Genomic DNA, 21,425 nt, shown 5'->3' with positions numbered 1-21,425 from the left:
TCCGAGTAAATATGTAGGTGGCAATAACCGGATTATAAAGTGTGGCACTGTACGAATTCACTAAAGAATTTATTACCACACTTGATATGATAGATACGATACAATACATGGATACACCCGATTAATATATACTACTTGAATACTGATTAATTAGATATCATCAACCTTTCATATATCTCGTCTCCTATCATCATCCGTCATATACTAAGACGTGAAACCATTTAAAAGTGGTATTTTTGGAAATAAATATTGAACAACAAAAACAACAACAACATTTTCCGCTTGTTGTCATTCGATTGATTTGGTTTGTGATTAACGACTCGGAAACGCTCGTCGTTCCTATCACCTTTTCCGCCTATGTGATCATTGATTTTCAATTTGCTTTCGCCTAATGGCCTCCACTCAACGCTCGATGTACACTAGCCCTCAAAGCAGCATGCTCACTACCCAGACTACCTACATTACCTCCTCCTCCCGAAGGTTCAGGTTGATGGGAGAAATGCGATCCTTCATTTCCGCTTGCCCCCTCTTCCGTCAAATCCAAGATCCTTCGAGCAAGCGTAGCTATTTCACCTTCACCTTCGCCATCTAATCCATCATCCTCATAATCATCTTCGCCCTCTGACCCTTGTGTCAAATCTCGACCTCCTCTAGAAGGCGGTGGTGAAGTTGCGAGTTGACGGATGGAGGACATAAGGATAGGGGACGATCGGATGTTGTTTGTTAATTGGTCATCTTCCGCTTCGAGAAGTTGTACAATTGTCTATACCACCTTTAGTCAGCTCCATCAAGCGAAATATCATAATAGCTGGATCTTTACTCACCCATACAGCGATATGTTGGAACGTTATATCGGCACTACTGAGAAATCTGACCAAATATGCGTGAAGACCGCCGTCGGGCTTATTCCATACAGCATTGAAAGGTGCGTAATCCTCAGCAGCTATTGAAGGCAGGCATGTCAGCTGCGTATGACTACAAGAATCAGGCTGGGCAACTAACCTTTAGAAGACAGATTACCGAGTGCAGCGGCAGAGTTACCTTGCACTTCCACGCTGGAAGAGTTCGTTAAGGGTATGAGCACTTCACAGATACCCATTTCAAGTAGTTGAGGTTTAAGATCATCTATCACAAATCTTTGTTAGCATCTGCGACCTGTTCATACCTGATTCTTCTCGCGAAGATGACTTACCACTGAGAGCCAACACAGCCACACAAGCAGTCATTTCACTCTGCACAGCAAGTGGCACGGTGAGAACCAATTCCTTAATTCTCTCTACGGCTCCAGCTTCTACTATCGCTCCTTTATTCCTTTCACTCGATGCAGCCAAATTTCTCAAGGTGGAAATAGCATGACATTGCACTTCTTCATTCTCGTCAAAAGATAGCAACTCGATTAGCGGTTGTAAGAATCCGGAATCGATAATTGGGGATTCGTTTGCAGGGTGGATTGACACGTTTCTGACACATGCAGCGGCAGAAAGGATGAGGGGGAGGTAAGAGGAGTGAAGGAGTCGGAGGAGTGGTTTCAGTCCATCGAATTTGACTATTTCGAGTTGATATTTTTCTGTAACGCAAACCTATATGAGCTTTCCATACCCAGTCATGAAGTGAAAGACACAGCTCACCATCACTTGCGAGATTTCGAAGTGCCAAAGCAGCTTGACATTGCACCTTCAAGCTCTGACTATCCATCAGTTGAACGAGACTTTGTACTAGTTTAGGTTCTGACGAAGCTAATCTTTTACGGTTTGTACCTATCTCGTGGCAATAAGCGGATGGTTGGTTCGGATTCTCAAAACAAATAGCTAGCTTACCGTCCACAGCAATGTTGCTCAAAGCAGTTGTACAGTAATATTGCACATCAGTATCAGGCGAGTTGAGTAAGCTGACCAAGACTGGTATGGCACCGGCTGAAACGAGCTGTTGACGGTTCTCGTCTAAATGACCAGAATATCAGCGAACATTCTAAAATTCAATCCGTTTCTACGTAACTCACCTGAATGGGTCATGTTCAATAAAGCTCCAGTAGCATTTCTCTGTACTCTCATATCCTTTGATTTAGCTAATCTAGTCAAAGGAATCAAAGCTCCCGATTTTGCAATTTGAGTTTTGTTTTCGTCTAATTTCACCCAGCTTCGATCAGCTATGCTCCCGACAAAGCGATGAGAGCCTGGTAGCTGGGCTCACCATGAGTAGCCAAGTTCGTTATGCATCCAACGGCATTACATTGAACCTCCACATTTGACGATAACATTTGTCTAATCAAGGGCTCCAATCCACCAAGCGAGACGATGAGTAATTTGTTCTCAGCTACGACACAAGGATCATCAGCTTATCTATTCCCTTGGGGACAGCATTCATTTAAATGAGACAGTACATACCATTAACAGCTAAATTACCTAATGCAGCACTAGCGGCTCTTTGTACTTCATGATCGTGCGAAGTCAGCAAATATAGTACTGGATCCAAAGTATCTCTTCCAACTTCTCTAACTTCCTTTTCCGTAATTTCTGCAAAAGCTAACGCTGCTGATCTTTGTAAATCCACATTGTCCGAGAAAGAAAGGGTTGTGAGGGCAGCTAAGGGGGATCCAGAAAAGAAATTGGTTGTCGTTCGGTCTAATTTGATGACGCGCGTTCATGAGCTTTACTCTTGACATCCGAGTAATCTGTACTCAAACTCACTTTCAAGGTATTGAAGTAAATCGGCTACTGCTTCTCGTTCATTCTCAAGTAATAATGGTTCATAATTGTTCTTACGCCTTGGTCCGCCTAAGCATCACGTAAATGACACTATCAGTCTTTCACAGTGCTTGATTCAATTTAGCTGATACTTACAGCAACTGCTGACACCACCCATGTTTGTCAAAGCTAATGTTGTAGGAAATCAATATGAACTAGAGAGACTTGATTCGTAATATGTTCGTGGTGAAGCCGACAAGTCGTTTCCAAAATGGCAGTGACGTCGTTGATCGAGAATAAAGGAGGTAGAAGAAGCTCTTCAATTGAGCGAAGGTGTATTGAATTTTTTGCCGGAGAATTTGAGGTCTGGGTGAGCCCGGAAAGTGTCAGGCGTCGGACTGTGCAGGTCAATGTATCAAGAGGAGAGGATTTGAAGATGTCAAGCTCAAAATCTTTGAATGATACTTGCATTACTGGACGTGTATGATGATGATTGCTTGTGAAATGACTGAATGACAACAACACAACCCTGCATAGTGAATACCAAGCGGAATCAAATAACGGTCAACAACGGAATTACCTCATTGTGGCGTACTTTAAACTTGATTTAACTCTCTATATTTTGCCACCCATTTAACGCGTTAGTACTATCTAATCGTCATTCCAGCTTATTTTATCCATTCTTTCCATCATTCTTCCTTTCAAATATCAATTACATCCGGATTCTTCTGCATCAGTCCACCTTGATAATATTGTCAAGTCTGTATAAGAATATCAAGGCATCTCAAATCATCGTAAAACGTAGAAAGAAATTTGGTCCAAATGTCAGGAATCACTCTAAATTCCGAGCAATCTGCTCAACTTCAAGTCAGTTCCTTTTTATTCCTCTTTCAACGGTTCAGTAGCTTATATTTGATTATGATCAGTCTGAAATTCAAAGAGAGTTGGAAAGAAGAGAATGGGCTGAACCAGAAGGTGATTCATTCATCTCATTGTGTCCTTGCGCCAATCTTTAGCTAACTTTGCGTTATGTATTTAGATAATGTAATGGCGGAATATATCACCGTCTTACTTGGTAAGTCAAGCTTGCCTACAAACTTTAACACTTATTTCAGAGCTGATCGAACTCGGCAACTAGCTAATGGAAGTGCAAGAGGTATGTCAAATAAAATATTTGCCTTATGCAGCATCGAAGGCTGACTAATGATTTATAGATCGAGTTCAAACGGAAATGGATGATTTAGTTGGATCAGATTTTGATCCAGCATTCTTAGATTGGTTATTTTCAAGTGCAGAAAATATAACTTCCGCTCCATCAGCTTCTCCTGTTCCTGTATTGGCTTCACCGAGTTCATCAGCACCACAAACTGGACGAGGACAAGGAGGATCACGATTACTTAATACTGCTTTAGCACCTTTATCATCTCAACCTGAAAAGCGAAAAGCTTCTGATACAGTTGATGGTCAGAACAAAAAGAGATTATCTGATATTGGTATCAATGCTCCATCCGGACCTAGGAATATGGGATCAGAAGGAAAGAGTTTAGCGGATAGGCTTAGTGGAGGAAATTCAAGAGGAAGAGGTGTTGGTATAAGAGGTTCAGCAGGTGGAAGAGGTGGACAAATGGGTGGCGGTAAGTTTCCTGATATTCATAGCATTCTTTTTTATCATAGCTGTTTGGAGCTGATGATTGCCAATTCTCAGGATTCCGACAAAATTTTCAACAACAGCAAAATCAACAACCTGGTTTCGTACAACCTGGATTTGGACAACCTTTTATGGGTCAAGGTCAACAAGAGATGGTTGCTCAGATGATGATGATGCAAGCTAGTATGGCTCAAATGAATAATATGGTGGCCAACATGATGCAGGTGGGTCAGCTCTCGCATTTCAGGTTAATACTTAGCTAAGTCAGTTTTCGGAGATAGGAACGACAACAACAGCAACAACAACTGCAATTCCAGCAACAACAGCAGCAACAAACATCTGCTACATCAGCTAAACCTTCTCGACCTCCCAACGTCAAAGTTCCCCATGGCACCAAGCTTGGAGGTCACTCTGTCTCCGGTATTCCACCTAAATCAAATTCCACCCCAGGACCGATTCCGGATAAACCGTCATCCACAGCTTTATGCAGATTCTCTATCGGCTGTAGTAATTCGAGGTGCCCTTTCAGTCATCCTAGTCCTGTAGCAGATGAGCAAACAGGTATGGTCTTAAGTGAAGAGCCATGTGAGGCATCGAAGGAATGCAAAGATGCGGAATGTACTAAAAGTCACGTTAGTCCAGCGGCAATTCTAGGTGCGTCATTGTCCTTTTCTTCCACTTTGATCTTCAAGCTGATGATCAGATATAGGCGACTCGGCAGGACCAAGTCGATTATTATGTAAATATCAAAATTGTACCAACCCATCTTGTCCTTTCAGACACGAGGATGAGAATGGTAATCCTATTCCTCCACCTGCTCTCACCGCTTCGAAAACCTCTAAACCCAAGATACAGCCTGTTTCCGTTGCTGCGCCAAGTTCAGATAATGAAGATGATGGTGGAGATGGTGATGTAGAGGTGGTCATGTCGCATAAAGGATTAATGGATGGTGCATTGGATGATACGAAAAAGGAAGTTTCTTGTAGATATGCTGAAAGGTGTACGAGGCGTGAGTAGAGCGCATTGCTTTGTTCTATGGGGTTTTGCGCTAATTTTACGGATTGTTTAGCGGATTGCAAATTCACTCATCCACCTGGAAGACCTACACCTAAATTTGGTAAACAATCATTTTCGGCACCTACGCGAACATTCAATAAATCTGTTACGTCTACAAATGGAGGTGGAATAGGAAGTGGGATGCATATGAGTAAGAAATTTGGTTCGACTCCTAACTCTGAGAAGAAGTTGGATCCTACAGCAGGGGAATTTAAGCCTGCAGAAAGCAAGGAATTGGAAGTTACTTACTAGGAGGATGTATGTAGAGTAGCATAGAGAGAGAATAAGGAATATAGCAAACAGTATTACATGTCTATATCTGAATGAACTACAATGCATATGTGTATCATCACGATTTTACCTGCAATATCGGTGCGCAACTTTATGTTATGTGTGAATAGTGATTGTCAAATGTAGAAGTTGACGCGAGGTGGAGGGTAACCACCTTTCGATTTGGATTTTATCATTTATCGCTAAACATTATACTTACTTCATTTTCTCTTTCAACCTCTGCTTAAAATTGTTTAGAATAGCGACATATTCACCAGGATCATTAATATTTTGCAAACCAAGGAAATTTACAGGATGACTGAATTTACACCATTAGAATACGATGATGGACCTTTAGTATGGGTGAGTTTTATTCGATTTGTTCTGATCTGACTTCAATCTGATCGCCATATCAATCTATATTTCAAACTCAATATGAAAAACAATCTTCACATAATTGTCTGTTCTTTCTTAGTCGGAATTTGACTAATGTTGAAAATTTGATTAATATAGATAGACTGCGAAATGACAGGATTAGATTTTTTAAATGATAAAATTATTGAAATTGCTGTTATAATTACTAATGGAAATTTAGAACCTGTTGATGAAGGTATTAATTATATCATAAATACTTCAAAAGAAGTATTAGATGGGTGAGTATTTTTTTTATCTTTATAATTATATCTTCAGTTATAATAAGTTGAATAAATAATAATTGTTTTTTTTATGAATAGAATGAATGAATGGTGTATAAATCAACATGGAAAATCAGGTTTAACAAAATCATGTTTAGAATCTAAAGATTCATATGAACAAGTAATTGAAAAAGTTTTAAAATATATTAAAAAATGGATACCTGAAAAAGGTGCTGGTATTTTAGCTGGAAGTACAGTTCATGCTGATATGAGGTAAATTTTATATTTTTTTTTCAAATTATTTTAAAAGATTTAAAACACTTGGTATAAAATTAATTATTGAATTTGAATTGAAAATAAAAAAAAAGGTTTTTAATGATTGGTATGCCAGAAATTATGAAACATCTTTCATATAGAATAGTAGGTGAGTTGAGATAAGAATCTTATTCTATGTTTGATATTGGAAAATCCAATAAAGATTGAATATTTTAGACGTAAGTTCAATTAAAGAAATATGTAAACGATGGTATCCTTCTATTAGACAACAAGATAAAGCTAGAAGAACTACAGAATCTGCTCATCGGTAAGTCAAATATCATAATATTCTACTAATTTCGTCTCGTTGCGAATTTGAATTCTAAATTGACAATGTATTTCCATATATACAATATATATATACATATATATAGTGCTTTAGACGATATTAAAGCTTCAATTGAAGAATTGAAATTTTATAGAGAAACTATTTTCATACCTGTTGAGAATCCAACGAAAAGAGGTACTACACCTGAAAATGAAAGACAAGGTAAAACTGCTATATAATTTAATTGTATAATCTTATGCATCTTAAATTACAATGTAGGGATTCGATTCCCATAATCAATCGCAAAAGAGGACATTATACTCCTACACTTGGAAGTGATTTAACGATGATATCCACATTACATTATATATCCCTAACAATCAGATATACTTGCAATTACAAACGTATATTGCTCTGAATGTTCCGTTTTGATTTATAAAGACACTCATACAAATGATTTAAAAACTATTATAGCATCTACATATTCTTCCATTCCATTTTGTCCAGTTTTCAATCTACCAGCTTTAGGAATTTCACCTACTCTTTGAAATCCAAGTTGATCCCAAATTGCCAATGAAGCTGCATTATCTAATCATAATAACAATTATTTATCAAGTTTAAGAAAAAAAAGTCAACATTTTTTTTTTACTTTTTTATTTTTAATCCCACATTTTTGAGAATTAGAGATAAAGATCGATTGAAACTCACTTTTATAAACTAAATTAAATACACTACCTCTATATCCTAATTCAGGTGCATATTGTAAAAATGATCTACCTAAGTTTAAACCTATTTTTCTACCTCTTTGAGTAGGAGGAACTAGAAATCCTCCATTCTATTGATTATGAGAGAAAAAAGAAAACAAGTCAAAATCAGTATGATTAACTTTTTTGGTAGGAGTAGGAATTTTTAGACTTACACAATTCTATTTAAATCAAAATGAATACTTTTTGAATTAGCATATGAATTTGATTTTTGAAAAAGAAGGAATATTTAAAAATAAACTTACATGACTACTTCTTCCTGGATAATTTGGTTTTCTATAAGAATTTTTAAATCAAATTTAAATTAGCTTTTATCACTTTTTCTTAATTAATAAATATCTTATATTTTATGTCTGGAACTTACATATAATAACAACCACCTAAAGAATTTTCTAAATTTTTATTAATTAAAGCATCTTTCAAAGTTTTTTTAATTTCTTCAGAATTATGTTGTACAATTCCAATAATTGTAGTTGATCCAAAAAAATAAGAAACAAATTCTTCATAAGTTAATGGACCTTCTTGAGGATATGATTTACCTCCTAAATAAATAAAACAATAAAAAAAAAAAGGTCAGTTTATTTTCAATATTTTTGAAATGGAAAAAAAAAAAAAAAACTTTGAACGTTTATGAATTATACTTTTCAATTTTAAATAGAAAGAAACTTACCCTCTAATTCTTTTGCAAATACTTTTTCAAGATATTTTATAACATTTAAAGGTGCATTTGAACCTGTTATAGGATATGTTATTAATACTAAATCATCTATAGGAAGTGGATATGATCTAATTTCTAAATTTGCTTTAGATTCTGGAGCTGCAATTGTACCGTATGCTGACATTTTAAGTCTATTTGAGTAAAGGTCTGTTCAATGGAGTTGTGTATATGATGCTGGTCGACAAATGAGTTACGAGGGTAGAAAAGATATTTATGTATTTTGAGAATTATACACAAAATACTGTATGATCTATCAACTAATCAGGATTGGGTGATCAGCTTAACGTAAGTTAGTTCGCCCGCGGCCAATTCTTCTTCGCAATATCCACTCGGCTATCTCCTCGTTTTGCAAACACATCTCATAATGCTGAAAAGCCTTTCGAACCGTAATCAATTGCTCATCTGATTGTATAATTGATAACGTGTTCAATGCATGATCGATATGGACCCCAGAATTTCTATAGTATATGACATGAGGTAAGTTGGAAGATGAGAAATATGAAAACCTTTGATTTATTTTGAACATTCCGTTATTGCCCTGATGTAAATCCTATTTCAAACAAAACGAAATACCCCTACATTTCCGCATGACAATTCGTATAGTTCCATCTACTTTTGACCGTTGTACCTATTTATTTCTAACTAAATGCGAAACCAAAAAATCATCTACGGTTCAATTTTTGATTTTTTCTCTTGAGCGATTTTTCGAATTAAACCAGAAATGAATTTTCCATCGGCCTAAATGTACCAACGAGAAACGAATAAGTCAATTACATACAATATAATTTCGATCCAAGTTGTGATCATGAATGGAAGAACAAAATTACTCACAGGTATATTCGTACTATGGAATCCTTGTATAGCACCTACACCCCAACCATCATCTTTTAACCATTTATCTTTTGTGAAAACGTGATCTCCATGAATAGCATAATAATCATGTCTCATCAATTCTGCTATTGTTGCGTAATCCTACATTGACGAGATCATTAGCATTTGAGTTCGGTGAGATTGAGATAAAGTATTTCCGAAATGTTATGACACAGAAAATAAACTTACTCTTGCGAAACCATTAGGATACATGAACTGATCAAAAAGTGAAGTAAAAAAACAATCAGCCCGACCGCTTATACCAACGACTAAAACTCATAACATTGACTCACTTCTAGAACTGCACTTCCAGGTTTCATCCATAAAGCATGAGATAATCCATTTCCATGTACACCCATTATGATCTATTTCAAAATCATTAAATCAGCATATTACCTATCAGCTATTCCCAAACTTCGACAATACCTACATCAGCTTTAAGTGCTAAACAGAACTATTATCCAGGATCATCATCAGCGAACATTAACTTTTATTCGTATCTTTCTGCTCCGTACTATGAACTGACCTGATCAACTCTACTTAAAGTTTCCATTTGTGCATCAACCCATTCAATTACACCTTCTTTTTCTAAAGCAATCATTTCATTTTCTAAATCTTTTGCATTTTCTGCTATTAATCTTCTACCTGTTAATTGACGATTAATATATAAAACAACAGGAACATCTTTCTTTTTTCTATAAACTGAACATCCTTTAGTTTGAACAAGTTGTTTCATTGATCTTCTTAAAGGTTCCATCCAACCAATTGGTGATTCAAGGTATAATAAATCTGCTGTCATTTTATTAAATCTCCAAGGATCTATTCCTTTTGCATGTGCTGCCCATCTCTTTTTAACACAAAGAATATGACCATTAATCAGCACTTCGGATTCTTTTTCATCGACACGAACTATGAAAATTTCTCACATCGGTTATAGTTATTTTATCAAATAAAAAAGTCATTCCTGATTTTGCCCTATCTTCCCATAATGAAGCGTCTTCTATGGCTGTATTAGGCATGACGGATTGTTGAAACCATGATGTTAGGCCTATGAATGTTATGAACGTCAGTCATATATCATAAGTAGTAGATATTCCTTCATGACTCACCCGCTCGATCACGCTATGGTAAAAGGAACTATGGTAAGCAAACATTCTTATTGACCCAAAGATCTAATACTCACCCAATCATCAGGTGTAGTTCTATACATCAATCTTCTAGGTAAGTCAGTCTCGCCGGCAGTGGTCAAGACTCTCCAAGCTCCTAAGAATACTTCTCCGATGACTAAAAAGGATAGGCATCAGCTTTGAGCGACCTGGACATTTGAAATACCCCAACAGGTCTTTTGTACAACATTAAAAACCGAACTCACAATGGAAATAGTGTTTCAAGAATGATACGGATTTCAATCCTTTTTCATCGTTGAAGAACATCTATTGCAATTGTTATGTCAGCTCAGCCTTTTAACAAATCACCATCATGATATGCAGAATTTTGACCTAATCGGCGAAAAAATGATGGAAAACGGAAATGCCCTTGTAACCCAAAGATCAACTCACAGAAATACCATCTTTCCTTATAGCGACCCCGCCAAACCCACTTAAATCATCTTGTCCGAGAGTCATTACCTTCCATCTATCTAATCCAGCTGGAGGATATTTGTTATCGTCCGTTGGATGAGCAGACATGATATGTGTTACGTCAGGAATTGAAGATGGATTAGATGTAAGAGCGATGAATGTTCCATTACATAAATACAGATTTTTGAAGTAACCTAATAAGAGATATAGACTCAGCATAGGTTCATTTACATATATAAAGCGCTTTAACTTACTGAATCCTGCTACTCCTTTTATGAATTCCGTTTCTGGAATATGTGCTTCATCGAATCGTATAAATTCATTAGGATCTATATTTCCTGAATTTTCACCATTCTACGATCGATAACAATATAAATAGCATAAATTAGCTTTACTCTGACCAGTTAGTGTAAGGATTACATATTCTTGTTCATGGGCGGAAAAGGATTGTGGTATCTTATAATAGATGGATGTACAACTCACGTTCACACTTAAACTAGAAACTACATTTCCACTAGTAGGCCATAATCCAAAACTTGACCTACTATTCGTAGAATCTGACCCACTTCCATTTCCACTTCCGGTTCCTGATATATGCCAAAAAGCAAATACACCTAATGTAATTATTGCACCAAGAACATATCTATTCCCTCTTTTAGTTGACATTCTAATTGAATTTTTAACTAATGTGAAATTTCTTCCTATATCCGTAGGTGTATTTAATTCAGGATTACTCAAAGGTCTATTATTATTATTGTTATTAGAAGAAGAAGAAGAAGATGCAAATGGTAATCCAAGATTAAAAGATGTTGAAGTTCTTCTTGATTTATTACTATTTTCCCTTGAATGTGATTGAGGTTGTAAAGTATTTTCGTCAGAGTTTGTATGAATAATTTTACGTGTATGAGTTATTGAAGGATTCAAATTATTGGTATATTCTAAATTATGTGTATTTGAAGAATGTGACATTTAAATTTAGGAATATGTAAATAAGGAAGGTCGGTGGAGTTACTATTTTAACTGATACACTAAAAGTCTTGATTTTTGTAAATAAAGTTAACGCGCCGGTGATTATTAGTTATTGTGATAGTGTTTTGACTTTTTGCTGTTTTGCTTCTGATATTTGCTATTGAGTATATGTTGGATTTAGTCTTGAGAAGTAGCTGTACTAAAGGTACTAATGATACCGAACTCTCAAGCACTATCTGATAGATCTAATAAGCCTTGATGAATGATTTCGGCAAGAGATAAGGGAAAGAAATGGTTTGTCACCCTTACACAATTCCCAAAGGACTCTATTTGATCTTTGATGGTAACTTGACAATCAACTCGCACAGACAACAAACAACAATATCAATTAAACACATTGACTACCACCAATTGTTGCATACACACATTGAAGACACACTGTTATTTGAGTACATATCATCTGCATGTCCCCCCTTTGAAATAACGTAAAAACCAAAGTCGTTATACGAGTAGTTTTAGAAAATTACGTTTTCAGCTTTACCCAACGCGTCTAATAGCCGTAAAGGCAGTTTAACATTCCCAAGGCCTATTGGGAGTTATGATCCCTGATATATTAACGGTTTGAGCGGATCTGATGCCACCCTAGAGCCACGCGCTGAGAAATTGAAAGATGAATGGTTAAAATGCCACTTTTAAAATATTTCCGTTGTACTCTCGCGTGCTTACCCCCTTGCTTCGGTATCGCTCGGATAAGAATGAGAATGTCAAGTGAAATGACGATAAGTGATTAATTATTAATATATTAAAAGTTCAATATCAGCTAATACAGTCAAGATTACAAAATGGCTGCCCAAGGTGAAGGATCTGTCAGACCTGGAAGGGGTATATCAGGAGATAAGGTGAGAAAGATTTGCTTGTCCCCATTTTCAAGGGCGATCATTTTATGCCCTTTGGGTTAATCTGCTGGTCCGATAAATGAAAGAATTAAGCTAATTATATGAGTTTTTCTGGTGATGTTTAGCTTCCAATTTACCCAACTTCAGAATCTAATCCTCTTATCACATTGGTGGAAAAACCAAATCCACTTGTTCCTTACATCAGTCAAGGTAGAGAAGCTGTAACTGGTGTTTTAAGTGAGGCTAGAGGTTATTTACAATCCGGTGTAGGAAGTTGGATAGGTTTTGAAAGAAGTGTAGAGAGTGAGTTGGTATTACCCTATCTATTCATAATTTACTAAAATTTAAATTGATGTGTGATTTTCATTTTGGTAGAGGAAGTAAAATCAATTTTACCTTCAGATGAATCACTTAATCCAGGATTAATTTACATTTTAGTAGCAGGATTATCAGGATCAGTAATTACAAGAACAAGATCTTTACCAATTAGATTTTTAACTCCACCTTTATTCACTTTAGCTGCATTTCCTTATTTTTTACCTAAAACTTCAAATAATATTAGAAAATATTTAAGTGATTTAGAAGATAAAAAATTTCCAGAATTTTCAAAAAAACATGATAGATTTATTTCAACAGGTTTAGCACATACTCAAATGACAATTGATCGTATAAAAGATTATGGATTAGATGTTAAAGAATATACTCAAAAAGGTTTAAATAATTTAGAAAATACTACAGGACTTCAAATTGGTCAACAATTTAGTAAAGTTCAAAAAGAATTAGAATCAACTAAAATAGCAGCTCAAAATCAAGTTCAAGTTCAAAAACCTATTCAATATGAAAAAATTGGATATGTTGTTGAACAAAAACCAGTTGCTGAAGTTGTCGTTCCTGTAACTCCAATAACAGATGAGAAGAAATTGGTATAGATGGATTAGAAGGAGAGTTTGGCGGAATAGGTGGAAATAATAAGCTAGACTATACGCAGAATATTCGATTGAGCCTTAGACTCAAAAAGACAAGGCATAAATACTATGCGCAGTACCGCATGCACATATTATGATACATAATCTCAAATTGTACAAGATACAATGAAGAATGACTTGACGATCTTAAATAACCTCCATCGATGATTTACTAATTGTCTAGAAAACATGTTGCATCTGTTGTGCTATTACTGGTAAGTCCTGCTACACAGGCAGAATATGACACCCCAATGACCCTCTCCCTCCCCATCCATTTCTTGGTATCAAATTCAACGTTATCCTTTGTTCGCCTCGGAGAATTAATAATCTCAGCGATACCTAATCAGGTTCAAACCGGTATATCAGTGTATATTGCACGTACGCTTCTATGAGTTTATGTAAGGAGACCTTGACTTACACCTTCTGATCTAGATACAATACTTCCTATATCTTGTATACCACCTTGAGAATTATGCGTCACTCCAGCAAAATCAAATATTAAATCATTAGGTTGTAACCCCTATCATCGACACAAACAATTCAGCCTTTCAAATCGCGATTCTCGGTGAGCATTGTTGTTGAGAGATGACTTACAGCTTGTGAAGCTGGACTAGAAGGCGCAACACTATTGACTTTCGCTATAGGTTTTTCAGGCCACTGTTCCGCTGGTAAGACGTGCCCATTCGTTCCTGTATGTGATAAATTACCATTAGGTATTGATTGAGAATCCGAATTTGAAGGTCTACTAAATGCTCCTTGTAAAGCCATTGCAAGTAAATCTGAGACGGCATTTCGATCATTTTGAAGTCGTACAAGTGATGCTCGTGCATGACGAATTGCGTACTTTTCGATCAAAATATCAGCTATTTTTGACTTAGACCTGACTTTGAGATATTTACAATGTCTATATCTCCTCTTGGATATCCCTCATTATCCACCAATTGGGTCTGAGGTGTGACGCCATGCTAGATAGTTTCATTGTCAGCTTACAACACCTTTGAACACAGATTTTACAACAAATTGAGGACATACAGAATTCAAAACGTCTTTCAAAGTTTCCTGTATCATCGATATTTGTCAGCCGAGATGACTTGGAGAAGATCGCCGGGGTTTAAAAATCAGCTAACATACAATTTCTTTTTCTATATCATCTTTCCTTTGCATCAATGCCCTAGCGTATTCCCTTGGTTCACCTTCATAAGCTTCTGGGTGAGGGAGAGGTAAAGTTGTTGTTGACGGGTTGGAGCTAGATGAAGATGCGGGAGGAGGCCATACTAATTCTTGCATCGTTGTCAATTTCTGAGGAAGTGGCTGCTTATCTGTCTGTGTGTGATTGCAATTGTACTGCTCTTGTCAAATGCGAATGAATAAATGTTGTAAACTCAGCTTTATCATCGTTGTCTGTAATCTCAGGCACTATAACAATAACAGCCACGTGGTCTTATCTGGAATTAAAAATGATGACGATTTACGTTTTTAAATGGAATTCCAGATAATTAAATCCATTATAATTGTAAAAGCCAATTCGAAAAGTCAAAATTAGTTACATTCATTTTCTTTTCATAAATTGATACATGCTCAGAGCTATACGAAGGAACTCAACTCCAACTCACCAAATATTCTGCAAATCTCCCTCATACTCGATTTCCATACACTGTTTTACGCGAAAAATGTCGTCCAGTTTACCATTCACGAAATATCAAAAAGAAGCTGAAGTAGCTATTTTATCTGTTCTGAGAGCATGTTACTTGTACGTTGGATGATTGTCTAGTTGATCTCATTTGAACCTCTATATTCTCTATTTGAGCTGAGCATGTCAAATCTTAAACAGGACAAAGAATGTACAAGACACTTTGGTGAATCAAGATACATTGATAAAGAAAGATAAATCCCCTGTAACAGGTAAGTAAAGATTGTTGCCAAACATAGTGGAAAGGAAGGGAATGTTGATATCATATACAATCCATAGTTGCGGATCTTTCTGCGCAATCCTTAATATCCCTCCATTTGCTCTCTCATTTCCCTCAAGATCCAATTATAGGTGAAGAGGATACTTCGGAATTACAAGCGAATAGTACACTTCGTGAAAGAGTAATCAAGCTTGTCAATGAGGGATTCGAAAGAGAAGAAGGATGGGGAAAAGGAAAGACATTTGACGAAGACGAGTGAGTCTCGACTTGAATGACTGAAATCATCAGTCAAGTCTGGTTAGATATTTTGTTGATCATAGAATAAATACTCAGGGTTTTGAAAGCTATTGATGCTGGTTCTGCTGAAGGTGGTAACAAAGGACGATTCTGGACCATTGTGAGTGCATAAATTATTCGATTTGGAACCTGATAGTCTCACTGACTACCTTCTATACTATTAGGATCCAGGCAAGTATCAACGACTTTTACTCATCTTTCGTTCTGACAGCTCGAGCATTCAGCTGACAAACGTTCAAACATGAATAGTCGATGGAACGTCCGGGTTCATCCGACATCAACAATATGCAGTTTGTCTTGCACTTATAATAGATGGTCAAGTTGAATTAGGTGTTATAGGTTGCCCTAATTTAGGTCCTGAACCTGCTAAGATAGGTGAAGAAATTATTCCAAATGGGAAAGGTGTTCTAATGATTGCTGTCAAAGGAGAAGGAAGTTATTCTGTAAGTTGGAAAATATCATTCGATCGGACATTACCATCAAATTGTTTTGTTCATATGGAACATTGTCAGATAGAATAGAAATGCTAATTTCAATCTTTGCGATAATATAGCGACCATTGACTTCAGAAACATATACCAAACTCACTTTACCTTCTTCCCCACTACCTGAAAATCCATTAACATTCCTCGAATCAGTTGAATCTGGTCATTCAGCACATTCAATTCAAGCTCGTATTGGAGAATTATTAGAAGTTAAAAGACCAAGTTTGAGAATGGATAGTCAAGCTAAATACGCTTGTTTAGGTAGAGGTGAAGGTGGTGTATAGTGGGTTTGACTTCTTTTCCCCTTTCAACTTTTCTAGCATTATGTCGCATTTGCGTTGAAATGAAAGTCAACTTGTTATTGAAATGACATTGCTGATTATTCTTTTTGGAAAATATAGCCTTCGTATTCCTACAAAATACGTAGGTGGTAAAGAATATAATGAAAAAATATGGGATCACGCTTCTGGATCTTTACTCATTGCTGAGTCAGGAGGTATATGTACAGACATGTTTGGAAAACCTTTAAATTTTGGTGTTGGTCGTACATTAAATAATAACGAAGGTATAGTAGCTGCAGGTAAAGATATACATTCTAAAGCTGTTGAGGCTGTCAAGAAGGCAGTGGAGGAAGTTGGGATTAAGAAAGATTAGTTGATATAATCATATTTTAATATAAAGTGATGCATGGAAATGTATAGTCTAATTGATTCTCGAGAATGAAATACAAAATCAGAATTACAAATAATACAATTATAAATACTTTATTTAATCACCTGAAATATCAATTAAAATCCCATCATTTATTCCAAATCTAAATTTACCTCCAGCTTTTGTACTTACAGAACCAGTTGTACATCCAATCATTCTTACAATACATTCATAAATTTCTACAACGTTAGATTTGCTTTCCTTTTTCTTAAGATTTAATTGTTGTTGAAGAATATCAGATAAATAAGTTTCACTAGGATATTGTAAACCTTTTTGAGTTTTACCTGAAAAAGTAATTTGAATATTTAATGGCCAATACATTTCAAAATTTTCTTGATTTAATGATAATGATGATGCTGATGATGACCAAGGAGAAGGATAAGGATATGATAAATTATTTTGAAAAAATGATTTAGATTCTTTTGATGCCTAAAAACTTTATTTATCAGCTTTTTTAAGCTTTATAAAGAAATTAAAATCCTTTAGAAAACAGAAATCGTTTCTTTTTGGGGAAAAAAAAAAGAATTAACTCTTAATCCTTGATTAGACATAATTATTATACTACCAATTTCTTTTCTAATTTGATTTATACAATCAAAAATTTGTTTTAAACCAATTTGATCTGAATTAATAATTATTTTATTATTTTTGAATGTATTATGATTATAATTTTGATTTTTTTGTTCTTCATTCCATCTTGTTGGATAAAGTGAATCACCTATTCCTTCAATTATTAATAAATCTAATTCATTTTTTTTTACTAATTCTTCTTGATTTTCTAAATTCGATGATATACCTCTAGGTAAATTTACTGTATTATATAATATTTTTTTTAATATTAATGCTAATTCTTTAAATCTAGATTTTATTTGATAAATTTTTAAACGTGATAAAGATTCTTTAATAATTTGATTAATCATTTTTTCAGATTCATTTGGTTTTATATTTAATATATGATTTTTTATTGATAATTTAATATTATTAATGATTTTAAATAAATTATGAGATTTTGGAATTATTAAAGTCACTTTTAATTGTTTACCTCCTAAAGGTGTTAATAAAAAATCTGGAATATTTGATGATAGAATAGTAGTGAATATCAGATGAGTTATGAATGTTGTTTTTCCTATTTTTGAAGATTTGTGTCAATCAATTTGAAGGGACGATAGAAAAAGTAACTCACCACTCCCACTTGCTCCGATTAATTCAATTAAATCACCTCTCATCATTGTTGATTGACCAGGATGAGGTCTTCCGCCTAATATAAGCTGATCCAGAGGTCTGATAAAAGTAGGTCCAGGTGGGAATGCTTAGAGTGAACAAAGTGAATCAGCCCGAATAGCAATCCCAAGTCTCCAACAGATCCCCACTTGATTCACAAGCTTATGGAAAGCTCTGAGGTGATTAAGGGGAACAGAGATACACACTATTATATCTGACCAACATCGCCAACTAGGACAATAAAGGACAAGTCAGCGATCATCACCGACCAATGGGTCATTCATGTATCCATGTATTCATGCACCCCTTGCATCACATCGTATTAGTATAAGGTGAATCTGTATTCACTTACTTCGGCTCCAGTACTGCATTCTATCTCACTTAGAAGCCTCTCCGTATCATTCACCATGTTTAGGGTATTGTTGTGGACAGTGTGCAATCTTGAATGGTCATGAAAAGGGAAAATTGATCGCACATGGATTGCTTCAGGAGATTGAGCATCAGCTTGAAAAGTTTGTAGTCATAGATCATGTAAGATGCGTGAAATTAACAAGCAATCATCATGAGACAAACAGAAGAAAGAAGGAAAATAGGAACAAGTGGACGTTCGGAGTGGAGGTCATGACAATTAAAATTAGATAATCCAAAACGAGAGGCAATTGAGGCATCACAATAGTATGTTGAAAGTGTACAAATTGCACTGCTTCGCGATCTGGTTGATTGAGAAGCCATAAGTGAGTAGTGCAAGTAACGTGATCCAATGATAGCCTGCATACAATTGGTTGCATTGTGATGCATTAAACCAACCCAACACCTTTAACAACCTCATCCGCTTTTTTACCTTTACCTCTAGCTCTAATTAATCCAATCATTCGAGCTTCTTCTACAAATCTAATAAAGATCGCGTGTAAACGAGATTCGTTCTCATCATCATCATTCGTTGTATTTTGTTTTCTCTCTTCCGATATTCTTATTGGTTCATTCTGGTCAATTACCTCCTCATTGATCTGATCGTCTTCCTCATTCGATTTGTTTTGATCCCCATCATTATTATGACAGTCAGTCATTATAGTATGGAACCCTTCGAGCCAATCCCAAAGATTGACGGATTTTCCAGCGTTCTTCCATAGCTCAAATAACATTTTCAACTCTTTCATTTCTTCTCCTTTGCCCTTGTAGATATCTCCATCATCACCATCCCTATGTCCAATGCCAACACCTTCTTCATCTTCAATACGCTTCCTCTTACTTGATCGAAGAGGTTCAAGAGCTTGACGTTTGTTGGTCAATTGACTCGAAGTCTCTACGTATGACGAAGGATGTTGTTCTTCTCCATTCCGCAGTGGGAGGTCAGTGTTCGTCCGAATATAATCTTCTGAATTGGATAGTGCGTGAAGAATCGATGTTCTCGGAGCAGGATTCATCACCTGTTAAACCAGTTCATGTAAATTATAATCCAGGATGAATGGGATAGTTGAGCTTACAGAAGACAAATCCTTGTTATACTTGATTCGGAATAACCCTTCTCCTGGTACATTCGATATAGGTGGACGATGCAATCTAGTATTCAATAACGCTTGAACCTTCTTTTGATCGATCAAGTCAGAGCTTGTAGCTAAGCGAGAAAGAGGTGAATTTATCGAATGATGCAATAAAAGCCACTATCGAACTCTGATTAGTGAAAATAGCAGTATAATCAGAACATCATGCTCACTTTGATGGCTTTCAAGGTTGATATTGGTCCTCCTCCAAATTTCGCCTCTTCCGATCTAAGCTCATCTATCAATTCATCTGATAACTGCAGGGGTGCAGATCCACTAGCCTGAAAAAAAGCCAAATGTATGTTCAGTTTTTGTATATTCCCATGCGACGTGATGAGGAGACTGATTTACACGTAATATAGCTTCAACACCTGTATTCTTTTTGGAAGTTGTGGAAGAAAGGATCGAAGGAGCTATTGAACTCAATTCAATAGGTGTCCAAGAGGATAAAAAATGAGAAATCGAAGGAACTGAAATTAATAATCGAATTGGAATTGAAGGATGTAATCTATTTTTGTACAATTTTAATTTTAAAAATCCTTATTAAATTTACATAGAGAAAAAAAGAGAAAACATACGATAATATATACATTAATTCACCTAAAACTGAAGAAGGTATCATTTGAGCATCTTGAATATATAATAATAATGAAGATTCTATTAAAGAAAAAAATATTTAGCATATAAACTCGCATTAAGAAGTATTGATTGATTTACTAATTTTTTGAGATGTATACCATAACTTAATTTCATCTAAACCACTTTTCCCATTTTTTCTATTATTATTATTTTTATCATTTGATAAATCTCCTTCCATAAAACCTAATGAGATTAATTTCATAGCTTGATTAATATCATTTATATCTTTTCCTTGTAATATACATGTTTTTCCTATTGTATGTATTTCAGAATTTATAAATGAAGAAAATGATGTATCTACATAGAAATTTTTTCTTAAATAATGTATTCAAATGATGAGATGATTATAAATAAGCTCACTTTGTAATAATCCAATTTCTAATCTATAAATTGGATTTTTCAATTTTAATAAAGAATTTGAAGATGAATTAGAACATCTATCTAACCAATCTTGAATATCATCTAATTGTTCTGATATCTTATCATTATTGTATTTCTAGGAAATCAAATAATAATTTTAGCTTTCATATATAAATTTATAAAAGTTATAAAAGTTAGACAACATACGATATAAGCATTTTCATAATGTTCATATGCAGTATCATAGAACTTCTCTAAAGGTCTTCGACAAGGTTTTGAAGGTCCAGCTTCATTTTGAGTATCTGAACATAGTATATAAGCGTCAAGATTAGATATGCTAAATATCTTCATTTACCATTTTGAAAAGGTATGACGAAAACGCCCTATACTCAACTTGAATAATCAGTTTGAGCTTGAGCATGATATATATGAACAATACTTTGTTCTTACCTTGCTTAGCGATTGAAAGTTATCTTCCTCCATCTTGACTATCCAATGCTTAGCTTGATGCTGAGTAAGTTGAAAAGACAGATGAAATCGTACTAACGACTCTCGACAACAAATGTTGATGGACGCGTTCGAAAGTTCACTCGAACCAGAGGTGTTATCGATGAAGTCACAAG

The 21,425-nt window shown here is 35.3% G+C and overlaps 10 protein-coding genes across 10 annotated transcripts; 4 read left to right on the top strand and 6 right to left on the bottom strand.

Moving 5' to 3' along the window:
• Positions 1 to 388: 388 nt before the first annotated feature.
• I206_104041 (vacuolar protein 8) lies at positions 389 to 2,862 on the bottom strand (the record flags this gene model as incomplete). The annotated part of the gene is made up of 11 exons (XM_019156118.1): positions 389 to 763; positions 825 to 943; positions 1,003 to 1,125; positions 1,193 to 1,567; positions 1,629 to 1,757; positions 1,818 to 1,940; positions 2,000 to 2,122; positions 2,191 to 2,313; positions 2,385 to 2,621; positions 2,688 to 2,774; positions 2,841 to 2,862. The coding sequence occupies 11 exons, from the start codon at positions 2,860 to 2,862 to the stop codon at positions 389 to 391; spliced, it is 1,836 nt and encodes a 611-aa protein (XP_019011076.1).
• Positions 2,863 to 3,506: 644 nt separating this feature from the next.
• On the top strand, positions 3,507 to 5,640 carry I206_104040 (uncharacterized protein; the record flags this gene model as incomplete). The annotated part of the gene is made up of 9 exons (XM_070202873.1): positions 3,507 to 3,551; positions 3,611 to 3,659; positions 3,724 to 3,759; positions 3,823 to 3,840; positions 3,899 to 4,318; positions 4,390 to 4,556; positions 4,614 to 4,986; positions 5,042 to 5,341; positions 5,402 to 5,640. The coding sequence occupies 9 exons, from the start codon at positions 3,507 to 3,509 to the stop codon at positions 5,638 to 5,640; spliced, it is 1,647 nt and encodes a 548-aa protein (XP_070058974.1).
• Positions 5,641 to 5,973: 333 nt separating this feature from the next.
• On the top strand, positions 5,974 to 7,115 carry I206_104039 (uncharacterized protein; the record flags this gene model as incomplete). The annotated part of the gene is made up of 6 exons (XM_019156120.1): positions 5,974 to 6,021; positions 6,172 to 6,311; positions 6,393 to 6,566; positions 6,662 to 6,717; positions 6,786 to 6,876; positions 6,983 to 7,115. 6 exons carry the CDS (start codon positions 5,974 to 5,976, stop codon positions 7,113 to 7,115), a joined length of 642 nt encoding a protein of 213 aa, XP_019011078.1.
• Positions 7,116 to 7,321: 206 nt separating this feature from the next.
• Positions 7,322 to 8,482, bottom strand: I206_104038 (uncharacterized protein; the record flags this gene model as incomplete). Its single annotated transcript, XM_019156121.1, has 5 exons — positions 7,322 to 7,464; positions 7,585 to 7,711; positions 7,886 to 7,916; positions 8,005 to 8,182; positions 8,311 to 8,482. The coding sequence occupies 5 exons, from the start codon at positions 8,480 to 8,482 to the stop codon at positions 7,322 to 7,324; spliced, it is 651 nt and encodes a 216-aa protein (XP_019011079.1).
• Positions 8,483 to 9,024: 542 nt separating this feature from the next.
• I206_104037 (uncharacterized protein) lies at positions 9,025 to 11,777 on the bottom strand (the record flags this gene model as incomplete). The annotated part of the gene is made up of 13 exons (XM_019156122.1): positions 9,025 to 9,096; positions 9,190 to 9,330; positions 9,418 to 9,444; positions 9,522 to 9,593; positions 9,659 to 9,682; positions 9,755 to 10,075; positions 10,155 to 10,276; positions 10,338 to 10,350; positions 10,412 to 10,512; positions 10,601 to 10,661; positions 10,788 to 11,002; positions 11,063 to 11,162; positions 11,292 to 11,777. 13 exons carry the CDS (start codon positions 11,775 to 11,777, stop codon positions 9,025 to 9,027), a joined length of 1,755 nt encoding a protein of 584 aa, XP_019011080.1.
• An 842-nt stretch (positions 11,778 to 12,619) lies between these two features.
• On the top strand, positions 12,620 to 13,602 carry I206_104036 (uncharacterized protein; the record flags this gene model as incomplete). Its single annotated transcript, XM_019156123.1, has 3 exons — positions 12,620 to 12,676; positions 12,799 to 12,976; positions 13,049 to 13,602. The coding sequence occupies 3 exons, from the start codon at positions 12,620 to 12,622 to the stop codon at positions 13,600 to 13,602; spliced, it is 789 nt and encodes a 262-aa protein (XP_019011081.1).
• A 261-nt stretch (positions 13,603 to 13,863) lies between these two features.
• Positions 13,864 to 14,925, bottom strand: I206_104035 (uncharacterized protein; the record flags this gene model as incomplete). Its single annotated transcript, XM_019156124.1, has 6 exons — positions 13,864 to 13,977; positions 14,057 to 14,158; positions 14,233 to 14,481; positions 14,538 to 14,603; positions 14,671 to 14,697; positions 14,770 to 14,925. 6 exons carry the CDS (start codon positions 14,923 to 14,925, stop codon positions 13,864 to 13,866), a joined length of 714 nt encoding a protein of 237 aa, XP_019011082.1.
• Positions 14,926 to 15,308: 383 nt separating this feature from the next.
• Positions 15,309 to 16,984, top strand: I206_104034 (3'(2'),5'-bisphosphate nucleotidase; the record flags this gene model as incomplete). The annotated part of the gene is made up of 7 exons (XM_019156125.1): positions 15,309 to 15,388; positions 15,470 to 15,540; positions 15,608 to 15,803; positions 15,882 to 15,949; positions 16,095 to 16,288; positions 16,399 to 16,613; positions 16,732 to 16,984. The coding sequence occupies 7 exons, from the start codon at positions 15,309 to 15,311 to the stop codon at positions 16,982 to 16,984; spliced, it is 1,077 nt and encodes a 358-aa protein (XP_019011083.1).
• A 114-nt stretch (positions 16,985 to 17,098) lies between these two features.
• Positions 17,099 to 18,671, bottom strand: I206_104033 (uncharacterized protein; the record flags this gene model as incomplete). Its single annotated transcript, XM_019156126.1, has 5 exons — positions 17,099 to 17,470; positions 17,572 to 18,167; positions 18,225 to 18,350; positions 18,469 to 18,493; positions 18,615 to 18,671. 5 exons carry the CDS (start codon positions 18,669 to 18,671, stop codon positions 17,099 to 17,101), a joined length of 1,176 nt encoding a protein of 391 aa, XP_019011084.1.
• Positions 18,672 to 19,059: 388 nt separating this feature from the next.
• On the bottom strand, positions 19,060 to 21,285 carry I206_104032 (uncharacterized protein; the record flags this gene model as incomplete). The annotated part of the gene is made up of 10 exons (XM_019156127.1): positions 19,060 to 19,689; positions 19,747 to 19,923; positions 19,977 to 20,084; positions 20,155 to 20,311; positions 20,382 to 20,460; positions 20,521 to 20,739; positions 20,803 to 20,938; positions 21,010 to 21,104; positions 21,158 to 21,185; positions 21,253 to 21,285. The coding sequence occupies 10 exons, from the start codon at positions 21,283 to 21,285 to the stop codon at positions 19,060 to 19,062; spliced, it is 1,662 nt and encodes a 553-aa protein (XP_019011085.1).
• Positions 21,286 to 21,425: the final 140 nt, after the last annotated feature.

The sequence above is a fragment of the Kwoniella pini genome, chromosome 5 (assembly GCF_000512605.2).
Source record: "Kwoniella pini CBS 10737 chromosome 5, complete sequence".
Classification (NCBI taxonomy): domain Eukaryota; kingdom Fungi; phylum Basidiomycota; class Tremellomycetes; order Tremellales; family Cryptococcaceae; genus Kwoniella; species Kwoniella pini.
The sequence above is the reverse complement of the archived record's forward strand: the minus strand, read 5'-3'. Positions and strand labels throughout refer to the sequence as shown.